Source organism: Schistocerca gregaria, chromosome 1 (genome assembly GCF_023897955.1).
Source record: "Schistocerca gregaria isolate iqSchGreg1 chromosome 1, iqSchGreg1.2, whole genome shotgun sequence".
NCBI classification, from domain to species: Eukaryota; Metazoa; Arthropoda; class Insecta; order Orthoptera; family Acrididae; genus Schistocerca; species Schistocerca gregaria.
In genome coordinates, this window is record NC_064920.1 from 72,715,738 (window position 1) to 72,741,846 (window position 26,109).

A 26,109-nucleotide genomic window follows, 5' to 3' on the forward strand; every position below is an offset into this window, starting at 1 on the left:
TAGAGTGATTTTATGTAAGATCAGAATTTTCTCAACAAGATCTTTCTCTAAGCTATGACAGTGGTAGTTGTTGTAAGCTTCACATATTGATCTTTTTACAAGGTATTACAGTGGTAGTTGTTGTAAGCTCCACATACTGATTTTTTACAGATGCATGAGGCTCTTTCAACTTTTTCCTGTCATCATCTGTGCATTCTTTTCTCAACTGAGTGCAGCAGTTTCTTCTTCCTCAGCAATTTCTGAATGTTGTTATTAAACCATGGTGGTTTTTTTCCGTGCTTAGTCACTTACTTGACACATACTTCTCCATGGTGTAATTTACAATTAATTTAAACTTTACCTGTAATTCCTCTCTGTCCATCATACTGGAGCTAAATGGTGGCCATTCATTTTCTAAGTGGGATGCTAACATCTCTGCTTATATACTGTTTTCTGATTGTATTATATTGCAAACAGACATCAGATTCATCAAATGAAACTCCAGTTGTGTAATTCTCAAATGCGAAAGATGTTACTTACAAAAATGCCATTTTTATCCATTGATGACCTGGGAACCTTACAAAGTGTAATTAATGCAAGAGATACAGAAGGTTCACAGAAGCTTTAATCTAGAACTCATGGAATGAAATGCTACTTCTTTTCACATATCTTTCAATGCAACCCAATTTTCCACAACACTTAACCATTATAGTAATAAAATCTCAGTTGAAAGCACTAGTTCTTACTTTCTTTTGTGTTCCTCCCATATAAGACAGGCTCCACTGTACTCAAGATGTAACAGTTTTATTTCATTTAATTTTGTGTTCTGGTGCCTTCCATGTTGCAACAGCTGTCAGCTATCTATCGGAGGAAGTTCTATGTGCCACATGTCTGCCGAATTGCGTAAACTTTGTTCTGCTTGTGATCATATTTTAAATACTTGTATACTGCATTTTCTGAGGCAGAAAATGGGGACCACGCAGCATTTGTCTAAACAAGATTGAGAAATAACCAAAAAAATTATACTCAGGCTGGCTGGTGTATCAGCTCATGGTCGTTAATGTGCCATGTAGGTTAGTTGCAGGATTGGCCACCTTACAGTCCTGCAAGCAAGCGCTCTGCGTGTCATGCGACTGGAAGTGTTACAATAAAGAAAAAAATAACATTTACTCCATAAGCCACCTGCTTCAGCTGATCACGAATTTGGTGTCCATATTATGACATCACCTGATGTCTGTGGCATGTGTAGCCAAATTGTCTCATACTTCTTGACATTTCAGCAATGTTCAGCTCACAGTTTAACTGTTTGTTTCATTAAAATAAACTTCCTCTAATGCAGTCATAGTAAGAGTGTAGTTCATTTGTTTTTTCATATGTAATTTTAATATTTTTGGTGAATTAGAATCTTTAACATTCCCCACTCCACATACTGCATGACTAATTACTACATGTGTAACTTTACGTCCATATGTTGACATTTTTCTGACATCACTGATAGCACACTTACTTTTTTAGCACTGTTCTGAACTAGGAAGCTTGAAAAATAGTTCTAAAAGAAATATGTTCAAGTACTTTATATGGAGGGTGGAAAAAATTTGTGTCAGGAAATTTTAACCCTGGATAGCTGATGCCAGTAGGAACCAAAATTACTAATGTTGTGTAGGTCAACAATGTGCCATTTTTAACCTATGGAAACTAGGTGCCATGCACTCCAGTTGGCTGTGGTATTACCCTGTTGCCGTTCATCAGTTGATTGGCAACGCTATGGTTATCAGCTCACATGTAGAAACATCCCCTGCCCCAACATGATAGGCACACATGTCAAATAGGTTTGTCTCCACCTCATGCCAGAGGCAAAAATCAAACAATGGAAAATCCAGGATGGAATTAACAATACCAGAGAAGGAAAGTTGCTACTCGCCATATAGTGGAGATGCTGAGTCATGATTGGCACAAGAAAAAGATTTACATAATTATAGCTTTTGGCCAATAAGGCCTTTGTCAGCTGTAGACACACATACATGCGAACCCCCCCCCCCCCCCCCTACCACACACACACACACACACACACACACACACACACACACACACACACACACACACACACACACACACACACACACACACACACTCATGCAAACGCAACATGCACACACGTCTGCAGTCTCAGAGAGCTGAACTACACTGCGAGCAGCAGCACCAGTGCATGATGGGAATGGTGACTGGGTGGGGATGAGGAGGAGGCTGGGGCGGGGAGGGGGAGGGATATTATGGTGGGAGTGGCGTACAGTGAAGTGTTGCAGTTTAGACGGAGAGCAGGAGAGAAGGGGGAGGGGGTAAGTAGCGGAAAGGAGAGAAATAAAAAGAAATTAAAAGGCTGGGTGTTTCAGTGAAATAACTGCTTTGTAGTGCTTTCTAGGAACTGGGAGGGGGCTGGATGGGTGAGGACAGTGACTAACGAAAGTTGAGGCCAGGAGGGTTACAGGAAAGTAGGATGTATTGCAGGGTAAGCTCCCACCTGTGCAATTCAGAAAAGCTGGTGTTGGTGGGTATGATTCATATAGCACGGGCTGTGAAGCAGTCATTGAGATGAGGGATATCACGTTTGGCAGCGTGTTTAGCAACAGGGTGGTCCAATTGTTTTTTGGCTACAGTTTGTCGGTGGCCATTCATATGGACAGACAGCTTGTTGGAATAGAATGCAGCACAGTGGCTGCATCTTAGCTGAGCTCAGCTTGTAAATCACATGACGGGTTTCACAGGTAGCTCTGCCTTTGATGGGATAGGTGAAGTTAGTGACTGGACTGTAGTAGGTGGTGTTAGGAGGATGTAGTGGACAGGTCTTGCATCTAGGTCTATTACAGGGACATGAACCCTCCCCCTCCTTGCCCCAGCCTCCTCCTTAACCCCACCCATTTGCCACTCCCATCATGCACTGGTGCTGCTGCTCGCAGTGAAGTTTTTGTTGTGCCTATCGCAACTCAGCATCTCCGCTATTTCATGCCAGAGGCATTCACACATAAGCTTTGCTTCAGAGTACACACATATCACCTAAAATTTACTCATGCAGTAAGTATGGTGGCATAGTATTCGTTTGAAGAACAACGAGATATGGTTTTTGTTTATGGACTAGCCAACAGTAATGCACATGAAGCTCGATGGTTGTATGAGGAACAGTACCCAGCAAGATGGCATCACACCCGCAAAAATTTACAGCAATTCGCCGGCAACTTGGCTAGACAGGCTCATTAGTGGGATATCATGGTGATGCTGGAAGACCTTGAACACGATGAGATGCTGCATTTGAAGAGACTGTTTTGAGTGCTTCGATGAAGCACCTGCGACAAGTACTCAAGCAGTTTGGACACAACATGGGGGTCACTCATCAGTCAGTCTGGGAGGTTTTGAGGGATGATGGTCAGCATCCATTTAGTTCCATCCTGTCCAAGGCCTAAATCCTGTGGTGGACTATGAACACAGACTAGGGTTTTGTCGGTGGTTTCTGTGATGTGTTGCATGAGATCCTTACCTCCCCGCCATTGTGTTGTTTACCAACGAATGCACCTTCCATCGGGATGGCCTTTAAAAACACTCCAAACATTCATTACTGGGCAAGGGGCAGTCCTCATGTCACATATGCCCATGGACACCAGGAACAATTTTCACTCAGCGTTTGGGCAGGCATTGTGGGTGACTATCTGATTGGGCTGGTCCGTCCGCCTCCTCAGCTTACCGGGACAAATTACCTTCACTTTTTGTAAGAAACTCTACCTGGCCTGCTGGAAGATGTTCCCTTGGACATACGGCAAAGCATGTGGTTGCAGCATGATCGGGCACCCACACAATTGTTGTGCTGTGCACGGATATTTAAATGAACTCTTCGATGGCTGGGTAATTGGCAGAGTGCTCGTAGGACATGGCCCCCATTATCACTAGACCTCACGCCACAGGACTTTTTCTGGAGGGGATTCGTCAAGGTTCTAGTTCACCCACCCAGACACAAACCACCTAGAAGCAATGAGGAAATATGTATCGTATTAAACATGCTGCCAATCACATCAGGGCAATGCCAGGAATCTTTGTAAGAGTTCGGCAAAACACTGTTGGACGTTAACAAGCTCATGTCGCATCAGATGGTCGCCAGTTTTAGCACCTGCTTTAAATAAACAATGTCCTAGCTACAAAAAGGCTCTTTTTATGGCTAACACAATTTGTAAAAGACTTTCTGTATGTGAACTAACAGCTGTAGACAGGTTTGTTCCCAATGTGTCTTATCATGAAACTACAATGGATGTTTCGGGACCCCGGTGGATTTGCCCCCAGATTGGAAGGCTGGCACACTACCACCAAGCGTGTGGTCCACCTTGGATACATAATGATCTGTGGTAGGCAAAGCATTTGCGGTCAGGCATTGTCCAGAACATCCAGCAACAGTGCAATCCCGATGCCAATTGGAGCACATGGCGCCAAGTTTCTGTAGTTTAAAAATTGTGTGTTGTTGTCCTAGACAAAATTAGTAATTTTGATTCCTACTGGCATCAGCTATCCAGGGTTAAAATTTTGTGACACAATTTTTCTCCACCCTGTATAATTCCGAAAAGTTTCAGTACTTCACGATTCCATTGATGGAACTAAAAATCATCGTTGTTATTGATGGTATGTGATCTTCGTGGTATTCACCTTATTTGCTGTACACAGTTTCAGTGAAAACTTGGACTACAAGAGTAAATGTTATGGCTCGCAGTACAATAGCATTAGCAGGCACTGTTGTTCATAGGCTATGTGGCTAGCAGCCGGGCGACAAATTTTTCAGAGCCAGTCAGCATGGCCTATCACCAAAATATATATTACCCTTTCATTAAGTGGGGTATGTAGTGATTGTGCTTCTGTGAAAAACGTGAAATATGTAAAATATGTAAAAAAAAAAAATTACATGTTACTCACTTCCAAACTGATCTTTGTGTCTGCAGTTCAGGCTGTTTCCCACTAGATGAGTAACACGTAAAACCTATAACAGCTCTGTGAAGAGAACTTCTCCTCCACAAACTGCACCATCTTTCAATATTTCCAGCTTGAGCAGGGTGCTAAGCTTGGAATCCTGTTTGTGAGCTGGTTTATTTTTCCATTAGAGCCTAATGGCGAGTTGCATTTTTCTTTTTTTCTGTTGGGTGGGTTGGGGGTGGGAGGAGGGGGGGGGGATGAAACTGTAAATGTTTAATTAATTGGGGTGGGAGGAGGGGGGGGATGAAACTGTAAATGTTTAATTAATTCTCAAGGTGTGTGTGTGTGTGTGTGTGTGTGTGTGTGTGTGTGTGTGTGTGTGTGTGTGTGTGTGTGGAGGGGGAGAGTGGAATATCAAACGTACTTGTTCTGTGACTCACCAATTAACAATGAAGGATAAGGAGTCTGGCATGTGTGGAATGAACACTAATTACAAAAGTGTGAGATAGAGCATGAATAACTATTGTGGAAGCTATCCATTTACACAAATCATTTAAAAACTGTTATTTATAGATTTAGACTTGCATTTATGAATGGTTGCTTTAGCATTAAGAAAAAAATTGAGGTGTTATACCATATATCCTATTAAATTTTGTTATATTTTCCAGTCAGTTGTAATAATTACAGACAAGTGCAAATATATTTCTCAAAGTCAGTTTTCATATTTCGGAGTTCTAGTTTCAAGTCCAATGTACCTTATCCCACAAAATGGTCCTCAAGCTAGAATGTTGAAGTCAGTGAGATTCTGTAACAATAGTGACCTCATACACAGGTTGAATCACCTAAAACTAGCACCACAAATGTTATGGTAATGGAAAGTGATACTGATGTGCAGTTTTCACAGAACTGATTGGAAGTCATGGGCTCATATTGTTAGCCATTAAACAGACTGTAATAATACTTAGAAAGTGCTTTTTTAGTGTGAATGTATACTTTTTTAAATGAAGCAATGCCTATTGACATTAACAAACTAAATGTAGGGTAAATTTGAATGTCAGTGGTGTTTGTTGCAGGACTCAAGTGTCAGTCATTTAGAAAATATCATATTTTTAAAAGTTCCCACACAAACACTTGTTTGTGCTATTCAGTTTGTGTAGCTGCTGGGTATGGTGTTGTTTGCTTACAATATGCTTGTGTATTCCTTGACTGCATTGTGACTTGCTAATTCATTAGTGGGTGACAGTCCAAGCAACAGGATGTCAGTAGAGGATGTGATTTGTCAGTGCAGATAAAGCTGACATGCTCATAGTATATGGAAAGTGTGAAAGAATACAGTTTATTCTTGTGCAGTGTATGTGGCAAGATTTATCAGTCTCTTCAACCAATTATGTGAAAGTGTAGTGTAATGCCTATACAACATAACAGAAGGTAACGAGTCATGGCAGAAGAGGGGGAAATTAATGTTCTTGCTGCTGTTGCAGTTGATCTGCACATTAGATTCTGCACAGCATTCCAAAATCCCTTCACAAAAGAAAATAAGTATATATTCCACAATTCGAATTGAGAACAGCTGCTAATATGAGTAACATAGAAGTAAATATCCTCAGAATAGTGACGCAACTTAAATCACTTAATAAAAGCAGGTCTTCCGGTCCAGACTGTATACCAATTAGGTTCCTTTTCGAGTATGCCAATGCATTAGATCCATACTTAACTATCATATACAACCATTTGCTCGATGAAAGATCCTTACCCAAAGACTGGGAAGTTGCACAGGTCACACCAATATTCAAGAAAGGTAGTAGGAGTAATCAACTAAATTATAGATTGTGTTCAAATATTATGAATTAGCTCAAAGATAACTGTATATTGACACACAGTCAACATGGGTTTAGAAAGCATTGTTCCTGTGAAACACAACTAGCTCTTTATTCACAAGAAGTGTTGAGTGCTATTGACAAGGGATTTCAGATAGATTTCGTGTTTCTGGATTTCTGTAATGCTTTTGACACCATATCACACAAGTGGTTTGTAGTGAATTTGCTTGCTTATGGAATATTGTCTCAGCTATGTGACTGGATTTGTGATTTTCTGTCAGAGAGGTCACAGTTCATAGTAATTGACAGAAAGTCATTGAGTGAAACAGAAGTTATTTCTGGCGTTTACCAAGATAGTGTTATAGGCCCTTTGCTGTTCCTTATCTATATAAACGATTTGGGAGACAATCTGAGCAGCCGTCTTTGGTTGTTAGCAGATGATGCTGTCGTTTATTGACTAATAAAGTCATCAGAAGATCAAAACAAATTGCAAAACAATTTAGAAAAGATGTCTGAATGGTGCAGAAATTGGCGTTTGACCCTAAATAATGAAAAGTGTGAGGTCATCCACGTGAGTGCTAAAAGAAATTCCTTAAACTTTGGTTACATGATAAATCAGTCTAATCTAAAAGTTTTAAATTTAACTAAATACCTAGGTATTACAGTTACGAACAACTTAAATTGGAAGGAACACATAGAAAATATTGTGGGGAAGGCTAACCAGAGACTGTGTTTTATTGGCAGGACACTTCGAAAATGTAACAGATCTACTAAGGAGACTGCCTACACTACACTTGTCCGTCCTCTTTTAGAATACTGCTGCACAGTGTGGGATCCTTATCAGATAGGACTGACGGAGTACATCCAAAAAGGTCAAAGAAGGGCAGCACATTTTGTATTATCGCGAAATATGGGAGATAGTGTCACTGAAATGATAAAGGATTTGGGCTGGACATCATTAAAAGAAAGGTGTTTTTCGTTGTGACAGAACCTTTTCATGAAATTCCAATTGCCAATTTTCTCCTCCAAATGTGAAAATATTTCGTTGACACCGACCTACATAGGGAGAAATGATCACCATGATATGATAAGGGAAATCAGAGCTTGTATGGAAAGATATAGGTGTTCATTCTTTCCATGTGCTATACAAGATTGGAATAATAAAGAATTGTGAAGGTGGTTCGATCAACCCTCTGCCAGGCACTTAAATGTGATTTGCAGAGTATCCATGTAGATGTAGAATTGCATGAGGAAGTGGCAAGAGTCAGGCAAATGTCCTATGCATTCTCCATCAACATAGGTTCCTTCCCTATGACCTCTATCTCTCTCCATCAAAAGCTGCATGGAAATGATTATGAGAATTGTATCAACTTCTCTACCTGGGCATTAAGATAAGATACTCCAGATTTATCACGTATCTTGTTTAGTGACAAAGTCATATTTACCAGTCATGGCCAGGGAAACTGCCTAAACATGCACTATTGGCTGTTGACAATCCACGTTGACTTTGTCAGGTGGAACATCAATGTCCAAGGAGTTAAATGTGTGATATGGTATATGAACCATCAGCTTATAGACCCGTTTTTCATAGATGAAACACTGAACATGCTCAAGTATTGCAGCCTCCTAAGTGACCATCTTCCTCATATGCTAGAAGACATTCCTCTGCAGACTCTGAGGAACCTTTAACACCAACAAAATGGCTGTCCAGCCCATACTGCATAAAATACTGCAGCGTGTCTTTATGAATTATTTCCAAATTGTTTGATTGTATACAGAGAATCTGTTCTTTGGCCAGCCTGTTCCCTGGATTTGACACTTGTAGACATTTTACTGTGGGAAAAGCTGAGATACAATGTCTACAAGGATGTACCAACTACACCCGATGATATGCAACAACGTATTACTACAGCCTGCTTGGATATCTCCGCTACCGAGCAAAGTGGCACAGGGTTTATCAGACTGGTTTTGCATTCAGGAGGACGACAGTTCAATCCCTCAGCTGGCCATCCTGATTTAGGTTTTCCGTGGTTTCCCTAAATTGCTTCCGGCAAATGCCGGGATGGTTGAAAGGGCATGGCCGACTTCCTTCCCCATCCTTCCCTAATCTGATGAGACCAATGACCTCACTGTTTGGTCTCCTCCCCCAAACAACCCAACCCAACATCTCTGCTGAAATTCTAACATGTGTGCAGAAGTTGTTCCATATCAGACTGGAAGCATGTAATGCCACTACCTGTGGTCATTTTGAATGCAACCTGTGATTTTAGTATGTCTACAGGTCATGAGAGCCATAAAAAAATAATGAAAATGAACACGGTGATGAAAGTAATGAAAAAGTGATGCAATTGAGTGGGTGGTCATCGAATTTTGTTTTGGTTCTTCAAGAGAGTAGCAGGTTAGAGATGCCCCCAAAAATTTTGTTTCCAGCAGTCCATTTAATAAAAAATTCATCAGAACTCGTAAAAGTCTTGTTATATGTAGGGGACTTGAGAGTCCATCTGTGCAAGTCATGTTAGCAAAGCCTCTGCTATTGTGGTTAACAACATTGAGGGGCAGGTATGGCTAGAGAAATTTGCAGGTTTGGCTTTGTTGAGCTATATGTAGTGTCTAAACCTAGTGGAAATAACTTATAAATTGTAGCTCCGCCCATGACAGTGCTGCCATCTCCTGTGTCACTGGAGGATTATCAATTAGAACAATTGTTTTTTTTTAATTCTGTCCACTCCCACTTCTGTTTAAATCTCTTTACTCCACATCTTTTTTGGAAAGACATCTCTTTGTAGACTTTTAATAATTAATATAAAACTGTTGTCATTTTATTTTATTGTAAAGGTGTTAAGGACGAACAGAGTAAAATCAATTTCTGAATAGCCAAAACATTTCCCATGCCATATTAGTACAACTCACAGACTATAACATGGCATCTGTCTAGCGTTTTATTCTTGATGTTAGTGCCAGTGGCATTTCACAAGTAAAAAGACATGAAAGAGGAAAGAGACATTCAGCATTGGTTCACTCACTGGTTTCAAGGCAACAATTCACACTGCCTTTTGCTGCAGTAAAATAGTGCCAGCACAGTCACAAGTTTCTTCTGAACAGAATATGAGTGTCAGTAATGAATTACCATCACTTGCACTTGCTAAAACCTGTAGAACGTCAGTTGAAGAGAGTTCCAAAACAAAGTCATTGAAACACTTTTTAGTTACTGATGGGATAGTAAAATCTGCAGCAAGATGTTCTGCGCACACACCTGACATATTCCAATTTATGTTTCCTGGTAGCATCACTGCCAAAAGAAATACAGTTACATGAGGATAAGTTGTCTTATATAATTACTAAACAATGGAAAATCCAGGATGGAATGTACAATGTTATGTCACCATATAGCGGAGATGCTGAGTCACAGATAGGCACAACAAAAAAGACACTCACAGTTATATCTTTCAGCTGTTAAGGCCATTGTCAGCAAATTGACACACACACACACACACACACACACAAGCACACACACAACACACACACACACACACACACACACACACACACACACACACACACACACACACACACACACACAACTGCAGTCTCAGACAACTGAAACCACATTCAGTTACCTGAGACTACAGTTTGCGCGTGCGTGTGCGCGTGCGTGTGCGCGTGCGCATGCGCCTCAGTTGCTGACAATGGCCTTAACAGCTGAAAGATATAACTGTGAGAGTCTTTTTTGTTGTGCCTATCTGTGACTCAGCATCTCCGCTATATGGTGAGTATCAATTTCCTTCTCATAACATTGTACATTCCATCCTGGATTTTCCATTGTTTAGTAATTATATAAAACAACTTATCCTCATGTAACTATATTTCTTTTGGCTATGATGCTACCAGGAAACATAATTTGGAATACGTCAGGTGTGTGTCCAGAACATCTGTTTTATTGTTGACAAAGGGCTTAAACACTGAAAGCTATAATTGCGAGAGTCTTTTTGTTGTGCCTACTGCAACTCAGCATCTCTGCTATATGGTGAGTAACAACTTTCCTTCTCATAATATTGTTACATATATAATTATTTATGGACATGGCCCTAATTTGCAGAATCTCCTAGCTAACCAAGCCAGGGAAGTGGGATTCTTTTGTGAGACGTATGATGAGAGTTTAGAAAATGTTGTCCAAAAGGGGCAGATGGATTTTGTGGTTTGTTTCTGGAATAAACAAAATCAGTCTGTATCTACTTAATATTTAAGATCTATGTTTTTGAAGTCTGCCACATCTTCTAATTTACAGACAAGTTTGCTGGAGGGTCTGAATGCTTTGAATTAGTCACCTAAGAACATAATTCAAATTTCAGTGAATTGTCCAGATGTGAAGGTGAAGATGTTGCATGATTTGCAAGCATTTCTAATCCGTGAAATAGATAAATCAACCATAAATGCTTCATTGTAACACTTACTTCATGTAGTCAACGGAGTTTTGAAAACAATTCATAATAAAAGTGGTTGGAATTTTCGTGACTTTCTTAGAGTAATTTGGTACTTTATGGAGGATTTTCCTTCAAGGAGGGCAGTCTTGTTAAATATCTCTGGGTTTTCAAAGTTTCCTCTCAAATTTTGTTGTATGATATGAATTGGAAATATTGAAGTTATGAAGGGAGGACCTGAACTTATCCCACATTTGAAGAAGTATCTTTCTGAAGTACGTATAAGACCACCTGAAAGCAGAAACTGTGAATAAATTAAACCTCACTTACAAGGCAAATTCTTTGTGGAAAACTTAAGTTTCTTACATCGTTATCAATTGAACTTGAGGAGTTTTTAACTAGGTATTAGTCAAATGAATCTCTCTTCCCCTTTTTGTACAAAGATTTGTTCAGTTTAATGTACAGCATTGCTTCTCAGTTCATAAAGAAGACTATTATGAAAACTGACAAATTCTAGCAAATTACTTGCTATTGATGTTCGCAAAGCATATAACCATAAAACAAGTCATTATGCAGATACTGGATTTGGTGCCACTGCTGCTAGCAAGAACTACATGGAAAACAATATCCTTATTTTCAGATCTGAGTGCACAGATATTTTGCAAAGTCTGCATCTAAAAATTGCTGAAATTAAAGATAGTCAGAGATGGCTTTTGTTTATCACCCAAAGCTATGCAGTGTTCCATTTTGAGAAATTATCAAGTGACAATTGCATTGGAAAAATTTGTATAAAAAAAAAGGCAAAGTTAGATGCACCAGAAATATGTTCATTCTCAGTAATTTTCTCATCATTACTATCTTTATCATATTTGAAGACCCCAGAGTCAAGGGGTCTAAGTGACATTTTTGACAAAAATGGGTTAAGTAGGGGAATGGGATGTGATAATACTAATCTGTTTGGTGGTAAAGTGATCCTAGTGATTTTACCAACAGCACATGTCATCTGTGTGAAGTCCTTTGACTACTTGGTTGGTTGTAGTTAAGCAGAGGCTCACTAGAGGTCCAATATCACTAGCATCCCTTTACCACCAAACAGTGCAATAGATTCCATTCGTGGAAGCAGACATCAGTGCTAGTGACAAAGTGTATCAGCAAATGTACGACAATAGCTGACATGTGACTATTTGTGCTGTGTTTAGTCACATTTGGGCGTTTCATACAAACTAATTGTAAATACATCATTTGTATACAATGAATGGGAATGAGAAAGACGTTAAACGTAAGCTGCAAATGATTGGCGTTTTGTTACAATACTATTTTTTCTAGTTGCTTCGTATTTATATCTGGGTAACAGTTTATTTATTTATTTATTTATTTATTTAGTAGTAGAAGTACAGAAACTTTAGACCTCTCATCAGTGTAGCAGCAAACAATGAAATTGTGTATGAATTTGTTTTAAAAAAGTAGTTGTTTCCAGATCCTATGCCCAAGGCTGATAATAGAAACAGGCTGATAATATAAACAGTCATGGCAATACCAATGATGACAATAACAATTATGTTAGTAGTAGCAGTGACACACCTCTATTTGGAGATGGTCATTATTCTGATAAAGACAGTGATTGGAATCCTTGTGATGAATAAGATGAAACCAAACAGGCTTCTTCAGGTACATTACATCTCTAAGTTGTATAGTAGATATGTAATTTTTTTTTTTTTTTTTTTTTTTTTTTTTTTTTTTTTTTTTTTTTTTGGTGTTTCTATTTTAATACAATTTAAGATACCACAACGTTGTTAGAAAACATTACAAAAACTTGATTTAGTATACATTATTTCTAGATGACACAGAAGAAGCAGAACGAAGACTTGCTCAAATTGAGGACTTGTCAGCCAGTGCTATTCTTCATGAACCTCAGTCCAGGAAAAAAAGGGTAATAAGGGAGCACGCCTGGAAATCTCATTAGAGGAAGACTTTGAGGAACACAGGACAGACTTATGTTGATCATATGATGCTGCATGGGGCTAAAAAGTTACGTGAATACAATCACCTGTGTAGATACGAATGTAATGAAAATATTCCCCATGAGCATAGGCAAGTAATATTTAGAGATTATTGGAAACTAGGTAGCTGGAAACTTCAGAAATCGTTCTTGAATGGTGCTCAAGATGTACAGCCTGTGTTGAAGAAAACCACAGCTGTTACACACAAATATGTATTGTGTATTTATAAACTGTATGGTTTTAGAGTGTGCAAAACTTGTTTTGTAAAAACCCTTGACATTTCTAACAAAAGGGTAAGAAACATTATCATTAACAAAAAATCAAACCCATCTGGCACTTCGTCATGGGACAAATGGGGAAGGAAGGAGCCCCCAAATAAAATTCCAGCAAATAAAATTCCAGCAAATAAAATTGCAATAAATAAAATTGCAGTAATCAAGGAGCATATAAGAAGATTCCTGATGTACTCAAGTCGTCATAGTAGAGCAAAAGCTCCAAACCGTAAGTACAGCAGAGTTCCGCTAATCCAAACTCCGGTAATTCGAACATTGGGTTAATCTGAACATGAAAAATGTTAGTCTAAGTATGGAAAACCGTGTGGTAAACTGCTGTACATGCACACTATTTTAATTCGTACAGTACAGTAAACATGTATTAGAAAGATTGGGAAGAAAACTTAGGTTTAAACAATGCATAACGATGAAAGAAAACCTGTCAAACTTACTAAAATACAGCGGGCATTTTATCCCTACTTTTTAGATGACAAAAACTTGGTCATTGTTTTTTGGCATAATGAAAACAGTCTGTTATAGTTGCGCCATTGTCTCATAAACATCAAATCAGCAGGTGTAGCGTGCGGTCAAGGGCTTTTGCTGCGTCACTGTGTGACACCAGCTCTCCTTCGTCGCTTTCAGGCTCATTGTCATCTCCGTCACAGCAGTCCACTTCTTTCTGGTCTTGAGCCACAACAGCAACTAAATCAGCATCAGTAAGGTTCTCCACACATGCCCCATCCACTGCCATCTGCTCATCTACGTCTCCTTCACTAGCTTCTTCACATCCAGGGATTGTCTGTATCATTTGTAGTAGATTCTCCTTCGCATTTTCAACTAGGTTGTCCTGAAATTCAAGAGATCTCCACAGTTTTCTCCACGATTTTCTCAGAGTATTTTCTGAACTATTATGCTATGCTTCAGGGGCCCAATAAACAACATCCTTCACATTGGTCCTTTTTATTTTGTCCACTAAAGGAATGCTGTCATCTTGGATCAGCATTCTTAAAAATTGTTTTCTGTAAATCAGTTTTAATGTTTGCAGTAAGCCCTGGTCCATCGGCCATAGAAGTGGTGTAACAGTCAGCTGCAAAACTTCACCACACATTCTCCATCACATAATTCCTCAGTGCTGGGGTGAGATGGCGCGTTACACCAATGAAAAGGATTGCACAGGGAGATAAATGATTTTCCTTAGAAAACCGTTGAACAGAGGGAACAAACTGACCCTGAAACCATTCTTTGAACAGCTTACCATCCATCCATGCTTTTTTCTGGTTGCGATAATATACTGGCAGGGACTTCATGTTGCAGTTTTCAACAGCCCTGGGCCTAGCAGATTTGCCGATCAGCGTTAAAGGCAGCTTGCGATTACCAGCAACGTTGCTGCATGCTAGTAAAGTCACATGATATTTGCACACTCTAAAACCAGGACCATGGTCTTCTGCTTTTGATGCCAGGCTTTTTGTTGGCACTGCCCTAAAATTAAGGCCAGTCTCATCAGCGTTATAAATTTGTTGGGGCAAATACTTTCTCTCTCTTATCATTTTTTCAAACTCGTCCAAGTATTCCTTCACTGTGTCATAGTCAGAAGAAAGCTTTTCTCCAGTAATTGTTAGCTGACGGATCCCATGACGTGTTATGAAGCCATCCAACCAATCCGTACTCATGCTAAAGACTCATCACTATTCATTAACTTCTTCAGGTAAACAGCCTTTTCCTGAACCAGTGCTCCACTTAAAGGAGTTACCCTTTCTCTTTCCTGCACAAACCAAAGGAAAAGAGCTTCATCCACTTCATCATACTGGGACTGTTTCAAAGTCTTCCAAATTTTGACTGTTTTTCCCCAAAGCTTCACTCGGTTCTTCTTCCAATCACAAATGGTTGCTTTACCAACACCCAGTTCTGTTGCCAATTTAGATACATTCTGACCATTGTCTATCTGCTTCAAAGCATTCAGTTTATCTTTGTGAGTTAACATTGTATGTTTCTGTTTACTCATGATGAAAATACGTACACCACTACACCTGAATGAATACAATACAACTGTTACATGTGCCAGCGGTCGATAACTAACAAAACCAAGCACTTTGCTAGCCAACTGGCAGTACACTGACCTCGGACACAACAAAGGTCTCAACAATTCACAACAAGGGAGGGCAGGGAGTGAGAGTGAGCCATTTCTCCCACACTTGTTCCCATTTGTTACCATGGTGTACCTACTTATCTCCTTGGTATACTTCAGTCTAGAAACTCGTCACCATAATTCCGGCTAATCTGAACAAATCGGTAATCTGAACAAGGTCTGGTCCCAGTTAGTTCAGATTAATGGGACTCTACTGTACTTACATTCAAACTTAAGTGTGACAGTGATGTATAAAATGTATGAAACATTTTGCTACGAAGACAAAAAAGTGAAACCTGTAAATGAAAGTTAGTACATACATATATTCAGGACAGGAAGGCAGAATCAGGAAAAGAATACAAAAGGAAATGCAAGGAATTAAAGAACGACAACCATGTTGCGATATGCTTTGATCTTCAAAAGATGTTGCCAACACCACATGTGACGAACTCGAAAGCCTGCTATACGCGATAGTTGTGGATATAATGTGCTCAGGACTTCCGGATCATTGAACTTAAAAGAAAGAGGAACCAACGTGACATTTATATATAGGAAGACTGGATAAATCTGGCTGCCACAGCAAGTTGAAAATTTGTTGTTACTAAAATGATGAATGATCTTCAGCCACTAAACCGATACTTTAGGAACACTGTGCCACGGATTTGAGGAATGCAGGTAAATAATTTTGAAAAGGCAAACCCAAATACCCTTTTTTATAAGACAACATTAGCTGAAGGTATTCTGCCTCACAAGGAACTGCCAATGAAAAAACAAGAAACAGGAAAAATGCTAAACAACTTCCCTGTCTTCAATCCATTGCTGTGAAGGCAAAGCGAAAATACACAAAATATGAAAACCTGATGGAAATTTTGCAATTTGTGCCACAGATATACCACCAATTTTATAAACTTTTGTCCCATGAAACATAGACTGGTAAACCATTTGTATCCAATACTCATGTGGATGGTGATGATGATGGTGATGTCACTACAGACTTGGGTAACATCATCTACGACACAGATGATGATTGTGATACATGTTGATAAGTGTTAAACCCGAATATTTGCATGTTTGAAATCAATCAGTTCACTATTGATACAATACTGTATCCTGTTATAACAATAAGTGTCTGTTATGTTGAGTATGTACTCTGAGCATTATCATTTTATTGTATTGTAAGTGAGAGGTAAAGGGTTCTAAGTGCATATTGTCCATTCTTTGTACGTATTAACTATGAACCGGGTGTTCTACTTATCTATTATCATTGGTAATAAAAGGCTAAGGACCCGAGTATTCATCCGAAATGTTTGAAATGGTGAAAATCTTGTGTCCCCTCCTACGAAAACCATTGAACTTTGACTTGCATTTTCTCGTAACTATGATTTTGTCTCTTAGACCCCTTGACCTCTGAGGTCCTCATTTCTTTTCAGTGTGACTTAGTAGAGAATTGTTAGGTACTATCACGATTGTAAATGCATGGTCATCTTCAAATTCATAAATAAAAAGATTATTTTTGTTTTATTATTTGCTAAATCATTATTGGTTTATTAACATGATGAGTCTACAATTTCTAACGCATTCCTATATTACAAGAAAGTGTTATTTCTTGTAAACCAGTGTAAAGAACGAATCTAATGTTTGCAAAGGATTATAGAACTTTTAAGTTCCATACATTTCTGATCCTTATAATATGTACTAGCAAATTTCGAGATAACAATAACCTAATTATAAATGTAGGTACTCACCTTTTGGGTCCTTCTGTACATAATAATACACTCACTGTTTAAACACAAACAAAAAAAGTAAAAAAAAAAGTACATCAAATATGTAGTATTTTTAGTCAAGCTTTATGAAAAATGAAATAAAATGAAGTTAACACAAAATTCTAGGTGCTCTCCAGCACACACATGAACAAAATGTTTGGTTTTTTTATATTCTGAGAATGATTCGTAGAGTGTTTCAAATGAAAATCAAAAGGAAGTTCCATAGTGGCTTCTGTCTTCATATGGTTTCCTAACAACTTACAAGTTGTAACATAATTTTACAACAATAAGATTCAAATTTATTGCCCTCATTGCTATTCATTAGTAGTTGTTCCTTTTACAAAAGTAATGTGTGTTCATATGATTTTTCTGTTGTTTGGAGCTGTTAATGTTTTGTAGTGAATCTGCCATACAGAGAGTGGGTTGCACCCCTTGAAGGCACTGGCCATAACTAGATAAGAATTTATACACTACTGGAGATATTCAGCAAGGAAAAAAAAGACTTTACAAAACATTTTTCTGTGGTTAATCATGGTACATAAAGTCTAGATGACTCTAATTTTGTTTTCGAGATCTGCAGTTGGTAAAAACCATTGCTTAAATCTAGATGACTGTACTCTAGTTTATCTGGTTGGGCTTTCATATTCATAATATAAAATATATGACAATGTTGTAGTATAGCCTTTGAAAAAGTAATTTTTGGAATGTAATACTTTAGTTAAGAAATTAATAAATCACTGGTAAGCAGTTCACTGTACTTACGGACATATTTTTAATTCACTGTAGTTACGTAAACCTGTGTAGATGGTGTAGGTATCAAAAATAATTTTTATGTTGAATAATTGTGCCTAGCAGACAACTGGTTATCATCCTATGATTTTTAAGTGCCATGGACTGCTTTACAAAAATTCTGAACACAAATATTGACAATTGCTTTGGCCATATAATAGGTAAGTATGTGACTGTGTTCATTTAGGACCTTAAACTCCAAATTACCTCTTATTTACTGAAAAAAAATTGGCCTTGTTTGGTATTTGATTAAAAATGGTCTGGTCCTGGCTGGAAAGGGGTGGTGGTGGTGGGGGGGGGGGGGGGTGGCTTCAGGTCTTGAGATTTGGAGGTCCCCACACCAGGCCACCCTCTCCGTTCCCTCTTATTTTACAGGTATTTTTGCTCTGCCATTCCAGCATATTCCAGCCATTATCAAAACTGTCGACATAAATTTGTTAAATCGCTGCTTGCTGTGTTTTATTCTCAGACGCACAGAGTTTTATCTATGACTGACGCTCTTTGCTGACTCTCTCATCTCTCACACATACTAATTTACTCCCCAGTATATCATTGGATAATATGATTTTAATTCAGTTCGGCCACCAACTGCCTTGAAGATGGTTACATGTTTGACAGCTGAAGTACTGAAGAAGGAACAATGCTGTCCCAGATGCATAACCGAATGATGATGGAACTGATAACTTGATGAAGAAGATCAGTTTAATGTCTCTTGACTCAGTTTAATGTCTCTTGACTCATATTCTCTTGACTTATTGCCTGATGAAATATTTTTTTGTTCCCCACTGTCAACACAAGAATGCAGGAGCAATCATTTTCAACACCTCAAGAAGCTGTTGAGTCAGCAAATGGTGTTTCTGAGTTTCAGAAAATGCTTCTAGAATTGGTTTAAACAGATGCAGAATTCTAGAAATTTTAAAAGCAATAACTATTTTTCTTTCATTGTTTTGTAAAAATGTAATAGGCAGCCCTTGTACCACACATTACTTCATTTTTCCCTACTCAGACCATCTTGTTAATGTATAATACGGAGAAATCTAGTTGGAGATAGGATTCTTGTCTTATCCTTATGAACACCACTGCCTATTTAGGGGCTGCAGCTTTTTAAATATTCTATGGTATGGGTTGGAAAGACCTTCCCAAAAAGTATACGACATATCTTAGGTCTTATATACATGTTAAACTGTATCACAGTATAAGTCAATTTAATGTACATTTCTGAGTTAATGTTCAACCTCTCTTCCTTTTAGGTTGCATGTCAAATGTAGTGTTGACACATACAAGGTATTTAATGAGACATCTGAATAATTTGCTGATTTCAGCTGTAATCTTTGGCATGAAGCTTATAACTTCAGATCAACATCTTACACTCTTGTAATTGCTAAAGTCTTTTAATTTCCTGTCTTGAATAGAATTATAACCACTCCTACTATCCACTCATTTGGGTTTTTGCTCTGACAGCAGTAGTGCAGTACTTCCGTAGTGCACTACCATATTGCTATTTTGTCAGATGATGATATGAATAGTCCAGGCTGTACTGCAAGATACGTTGTGAAAACAGCACAGACCATTAACATGACGACAGTTTTCTTTATCACATTTTATTATTTCTTGCCATTAACAGTTTTGAAAGTTTTGTTAATTACCAGATGGCTGCATTAAAGCACAAACTGTTAATCGGTTAGTCTTCAAAGTATTCAGTAGCTGATTAACATTTGTCTTGTAAATACAATGCAGCCACGTGATGATGAACAAAACACTCAAACCGGTAATGGCAAAAAACAATAAAATGTGTTAAAGAAAAATTTCATTAATTTTGTGGTTGACAACTGTTTTTGCAACACATTCTATGCCCATATTTGCCATGTTCAGTAGTAAAGATATCCACAGCTCTGTCTGTCTCTCGAATTTTTGAGAGCTTTCTCCGTGAAAGCTTTAGTTACTGTAATTTGTTTATTTGCTCATTTATTTACTGTGACAAGATAAGGGATAAGGCTCCTCTAAATATCAAACCAGGCACTCTTGAAATTTTTTTTGTATTCACAATTCCTTTTTCGTCTTTCACTAGTTCCTTTAACAGACAAAGTTGAGGTATTATGTTTCATATGTAATGTAGCTCTTAGAAATAATGATGGCAGAATAATTTAAAAAAGTATAGCGTTGTCAGAATAAAAACATAATATAGTAATAGAGAGAAATTACATATAGCCGGCCGGTTCTAGGCACTACAGTCTGGAACCGTGAGACTGCTATGGTCTCAGGTTCAAATCCTGCCTCGGGCATGGATGTGTGTGGTGTCCTTACGTTCATTAGGTTTAAGTAGTTCTAAGTTCTTGGGGACTGATGGCCTCAGTTGTTGAGTCTCATAGTGCTCAGAGCCATTTGAACCAATCACGTATAGGTAGATAAAGAGAAACCTGGGACAGTGCTAAAGAAAAAGTAGCAAACTAAGGAAAGAAAAATATTATGGTATTTTTACATAATCACTTCCTGCAGAATAAGTTTTTGTCTTGTTACAGGGGTTGATACCAATGAATTATGTTGTCGAAATCACAATACAGCCAATTAACAAAGATGACCAGTGGGTGAAGGACCTGGACCCCAACTCCAAAGTGTCCACTCTTCCAGTGTTCCAGGCAGATGATGCACAAATCTACATGCGAAAACACTCCACACTGGTCAGGGTAAGTTTTTGTCATAATAGACCCAATTCTGGTCACAGTAACTTTTCAGTAATGACATGCAATACTGGTAACCTACTCCCACACACATATTCTGCAAGCCACTGTACAGTTGATGGTGAAGGGTACGTTATGCCAATGTTAGTGATTTTCAGTGCCATTCTATTTGCATACTGAGGTGAGGAAAAAATGATGGTCTGTAGGCGTTTGTGGTGAGATACATGCTGGTGGTCGCATAATGGTTGCCAATTCCTACTTGAATACAGCTTCTCTAAATTTATCCAACAAAGTTTTATGACAACAGCATCATCTTCGTCCAAGGACTGGCATTTCAGTTCCCCAAGCGTTTCTGTTACACTATTGCATGGGTTATAACAACTTTTAATGATGCTAGCAATATATGATTAAAAGTTGTTTTAATCCATGAGGCTAGCAACATATGCACCCCCATGAACCACGGACCTTACCATTGGTGGAAAGGCTTGCGTGCCTCAGTGATGCAGATAGCAGTACTGTAGGTGCAGCCAAAATGAAGGGGTAAGGAAGGGGTATCTGTTGGTTCCTGAAGAGGGTCAGGAGTCTTTTCCGTAGTTGCAGAGGCAACAGTCTGTCTGATGGACTGATCTGACCTTGTAACACTAATCAAAACGGCCTTGCTGTGCTGGTACTGCAAGAATGCAAAGGGAAACTACGGCCATAAATATTCCCAAGGGCATGCAGCTTTGTATGGTTAAATGATGATGGCGTCCTCTTGGGTAAAATATTCTGGAGGTAAAATAGTCCCCCATTTGGATCTCTGGGTGGGAACTTCCCAGGAGGATGTCGTTATCAAGAGCAAGAAAACTGGCATTCTACAGACTGGAGCGTGGAATGTCAGATCCCTTAATCGGGCAGGTAGATTAGAAAATTTAAAAAGGGAAATGGATAGGTTAAAGTTAGATATAGTGGGAATTAGTGAAGTTTGGTGGCAGGAGGAACGAGACTTTTGGTCAGGTGAATACAGGGTTATAAATACAAAACCAAATAGGGGTAATGCAGGAGTAGGTCTAATAATGAAGAAAAAAAAGGAGTGTGGGTAAGCTACTGCAAACAGCATAGTGGACACATTGTTGTGGCAAAGATAGACAGGAAGCTCACGCCTACCACAGTAGTTCAAGTATATATGCCAACTAGCTCCACAGATGGTAAAGAGATTGATGAAATGTAGGATGAGATAAAAGAGATATTCAGATAGTGAAGGGAGATGAAAATTTAATAGTCATGGGTGACTGGAATTCGACAGTAGGAAAAGGAAGAGAAGGAAACGTAGTAGGTGAATATGGAATGGAGGTAAGAAATGTAAGAGGAAGCCACCTTTTAGAATTTTGCACTGAGCTTAACTTAATCATAGCTAACACTTGGTTCAAGAATCATGAAAGAAACTTGTATACATGGAAGAGGCCTGGAGATACTGGAAGGTATTGTAAGACAGAGATTTAGGGACCAGGTTTTAAATTGTAAGACATTTCCAGGGGCAGATTTGGACTCTGACCATAATCTATTGGTTATTAACTGTAAATTAAAACTGAAGAAACTGCAGAAAGGTGGGAAATTAAGGAGATGGGATCTGGTTAAAGTGACGGAACCAGAGGTTGTACAGAGTTTCAGGGAGAGTATTAGGGAACAATCGACAGGAATGGGGGGAAAGAAATACAGTAGAAGAAAAATGGGCAGCTTTGAGGGGAGAAATAGTGAAGGCAGCAGAGGATCAAGTATGTAAAAAGATGTGGGCTATTAAAAATCCTTGGGTAGCAGAAGATATATTTAATTTAATTGATGAAAGGAGAAAATATAAATGAAGCAGGCAAAAGGAATACAAATGTCTCAAAAAAGAGATCGACAGGAAGTACAAAATGGCTAAGGAGGGATGGCAGTAAAGAAAAAAAAAGAAAAATTCAGATAGGGATTAAAATCCATGGAGAAGAAATAAAAACATTGAGGTTCACTGATTACATTTTAATTCTGTCAGAGACAGCAAAGGACCTGGAAGAGCAGTTGAACAGAACGGACAGCGTCTCGAAAGGAGGATATAAGATGAACATTAATAAAAGCAAAACGAGGATAATCGAATGTAGTTGAATCAAATCAGGTGATGCTGAGGGAATTAGATTAGGAAATGAGACACTTGAAGTAGTAAATGAGTTTTGCTATTTTGGGAGCAAAATAACTGATGATGGTCAAAGTAGAGAGGATATAAAATGTAGACTGGCAATGGCAAGGAAAGCATTTCTGAAGAAGAGAAATTTGTTAACATTTGAGTATAGATTTAAGCATCAGGAAATCTTTCCTCAAAGTATTTGTTTGGAGTGGAGCCATGTATGGAAGTGAAACATGGATGATAAATAGTTTGTCCAAGAAGAGATTAGAAGCTTTCGAAATGTGGTGCTACAGAACAATTCTGAAGATCAGATGGGTAGATCACATAACTGAGTGATGACGTATTGAACAGAATTGTGGAGAAGAGAAATTTGTGGCACAACTTCACTAAAAGAAGGGATCGGGTGGTAGGACATGTTCTTAGGCATCAAGGGATCACCCATTTAGTATTGGAGGGCAGCGTGCAGGTTAAAAATCATAGAGGGAGACCAAGAGATGAATACACTAAGCAGATTCAGAAGAATGTAAGTTGCAGTAGGTTCTGGGTGATGAAGAAAGTTGCACAGGATATAGTAACATGGAGAGCTGCATCAAACTAGTCTCTGGACTGCAGATCACAACACACAACATATCACTGAAGTTCATCAGTGTCTGTTATTTTGCCAACGTGACAAATACTTCAAATGCTGAAACAGTACTCTAGACTGGTGTCATGTATATGAGGGTTGGAACTTTAATAGTGGCAACTATTTATTTACAGCTTGTTTTACTGATCTTGAAAGTAGTCACCAGCATCGTTACAACCGATTGCCAGCGATGTTGAAGTTGTAGGATACTCTTAGCAGTGCCAGTTGTGTTCACTGTTCGAATGGTGCGGTCTATTGCCTGATGAATTTATAGCAGTTCTGAAGTGAATGATGTGAAGTGTTTCCTTCAGTTTAGAAATAGAGTTCAGTTTAGAAATCGAGTTGAACTTATGAGGGCTTAAGTCGGGAGTGCAGCAGGTGACATAGCACTTAGCCCCATCAGTCAAACAAATCACTAACAGCTTGCATTGTACGTGCTTGAGCATTGTCCTGCAAAATAATGGTCAGGTACTGCAGAAAGTGCCATCACTTCTGTCTCTAAGCTGGTCATAGGTTGTGTTAACATTGTCTGAATTTAGGACTGGCCAAACACGCAGCATGCAGTCATATTTACATGTTTTTATTTTTGCCTTTTTTCTTTCTACATTACCATAGCAAATAATTTAACTTCTTGTCATATTTTATGAATTTTGATTTGTTACTCAATTTATACGAGGCGTGCTTCAAATATATAACATTTATTGCTTCCTCTTTTAGCTTATTTATCAGGAGGTATATTTTTAGATGTTTTTCATTTTTTGAGAAGTTTAGTTTGCTGTGTTAATGTTCATTAGAATTCATTGTCCTGTGCTGTTGGTTAAACATTATCCACATTTCAATTATACTACGATATTCCATAAGTTGATTGACCATACAATCTGCCCATCTCACGACCTTTTCTCCATGGTGCATTTCTTCCATTATTACTATCCATACTTCAACACTGTTTCATGGAAGATGTGCCACTGGAGAACACATGTCGCAAAACAGTCTGAGTTCTTCTCTATCCTTGTATTAGTGCCAGTTGTTGTATTTTGTTCAACAGACATTGGTTCAAGTGAAACTTACAACTGGAAAGGGAACACTGTTTTCATAGATTTAATTATAGCCATTTTGAAGTTTAACACCACAAATTTTGGTTGCCACCCAGGCATCTTATTTTTCAATCCAGAAAGAAATTTTTCATATGAATTTGACTTTATCTGGAGCAAACAAAATACAACAGGAACTACCTTTATTTCTTCTGTGCTTATGATGTCAATGTTATAAGTTGCCACTCTGCGTTATTTATTGATTTATACTTGATTATTACTTGTTATAATCTGGATAGTTAGAAAACTAGGCATGAGGTATTCGTAAGTAGCCATTTTTGGAGGGTGAGTGTACTTTCAAGTTACACGCGGAAATAACTTAAGTTCTGCCTGTAACTCTATGATGCATGCCTTATCTATTCTCCCACTCTGTTCTATAGATCAGTCACTTCCAGAATTTTAATAATAATGAAGATGTTGAAATATGTAAACATTTTTATACAACACATTAATTATTTCATTTTAATTTCACGCATCACATCCCCAATTATCTGAATATTCCCATAACAGGAAAGCGTTTAGTGGGCCAAAATGTGGCTGATTCATGCTTTTTAAGTAATTTTAAATGAGTTTTTTGAGAGATGCCTACCTATGAACACTGAAATTTTAAAAATTAATGCACATGATATTGCTTGAGTGCAAAAAATTAAAAATTGTAATGCTCACCGCAACTGGATTGGTCTTTTTATGAAGTGCTGGAATTTTTCACCTTGGAGGCAAACTCCAGTTCCACAAGAGGTCCCGAAAAATCATGAAGAAAAACTTGTGGAATTTCAGCACTTTGTAATCAGGTGGTGCACTGAAAATCAGTACCTTCTTGGTCAGTGAAGGGTTGAAAAACAGCAAATGTCCGTCACACTTGCTTGCATAGCAGATGGACATAAATTACCCCCATTCATAATATTCAAGTGAAGGACTTTACAAAAATCATAAGTGTGTTCCCAAAGACTGTAATTGTACAAACAAATGAAAGTGGGCGGTTTTTGGAGGACAGGATGCTGGAATGAATCATCGCCCAGACGCAATGCTTGGTTTATGCAGTCTACTGGTGTTGGATGCATGCCTAGGCCATACAGTACCTACAGTAAAACAAAAAGTATTAGAAAACAAAACAGACTTTGTAGTAATTCCATGTGGGATGACGTCAATTTTGCAACCACTTAAACTCTGTTTGAATAAACCATTTAAGGACAAGCTTAAATGCATGTACACAGACTAGCTTTAAAAAAATGAGTCAATTGACACCAACAGGACATGTAAAATGTATGAATTTGTTGCAAGTGAGTCAACAGATTGATGATGCATGGAAATGTGTTACAAATCAGACTGTGCAACAGGAATTTAAAAATATTCCACATCGAATGCAGCATATGGCATAGGGGATTTTGCTCCATAGGAAGAATTGAGCAACAAGGAATCAAGTGATAGTGAATCAGAATTACTTAATTGATGGTAAAAACATTTTGTAAAA

General features: G+C 38.4%; 1 protein-coding gene across 1 annotated transcript in view; it reads left to right on the forward strand.

Moving 5' to 3' along the window:
- LOC126274441 (uncharacterized) overlaps positions 1–26,109 on the forward strand; it is a 163,052-nt gene that overhangs the window by 131,360 nt on the left and 5,583 nt on the right. The window contains exon 5 of the mRNA XM_049977156.1: positions 20,624–20,788. Coding sequence (XP_049833113.1) covers positions 20,624–20,788 — 165 coding nt within the window. The remainder of the gene's footprint in view (positions 1–20,623; positions 20,789–26,109) is intronic.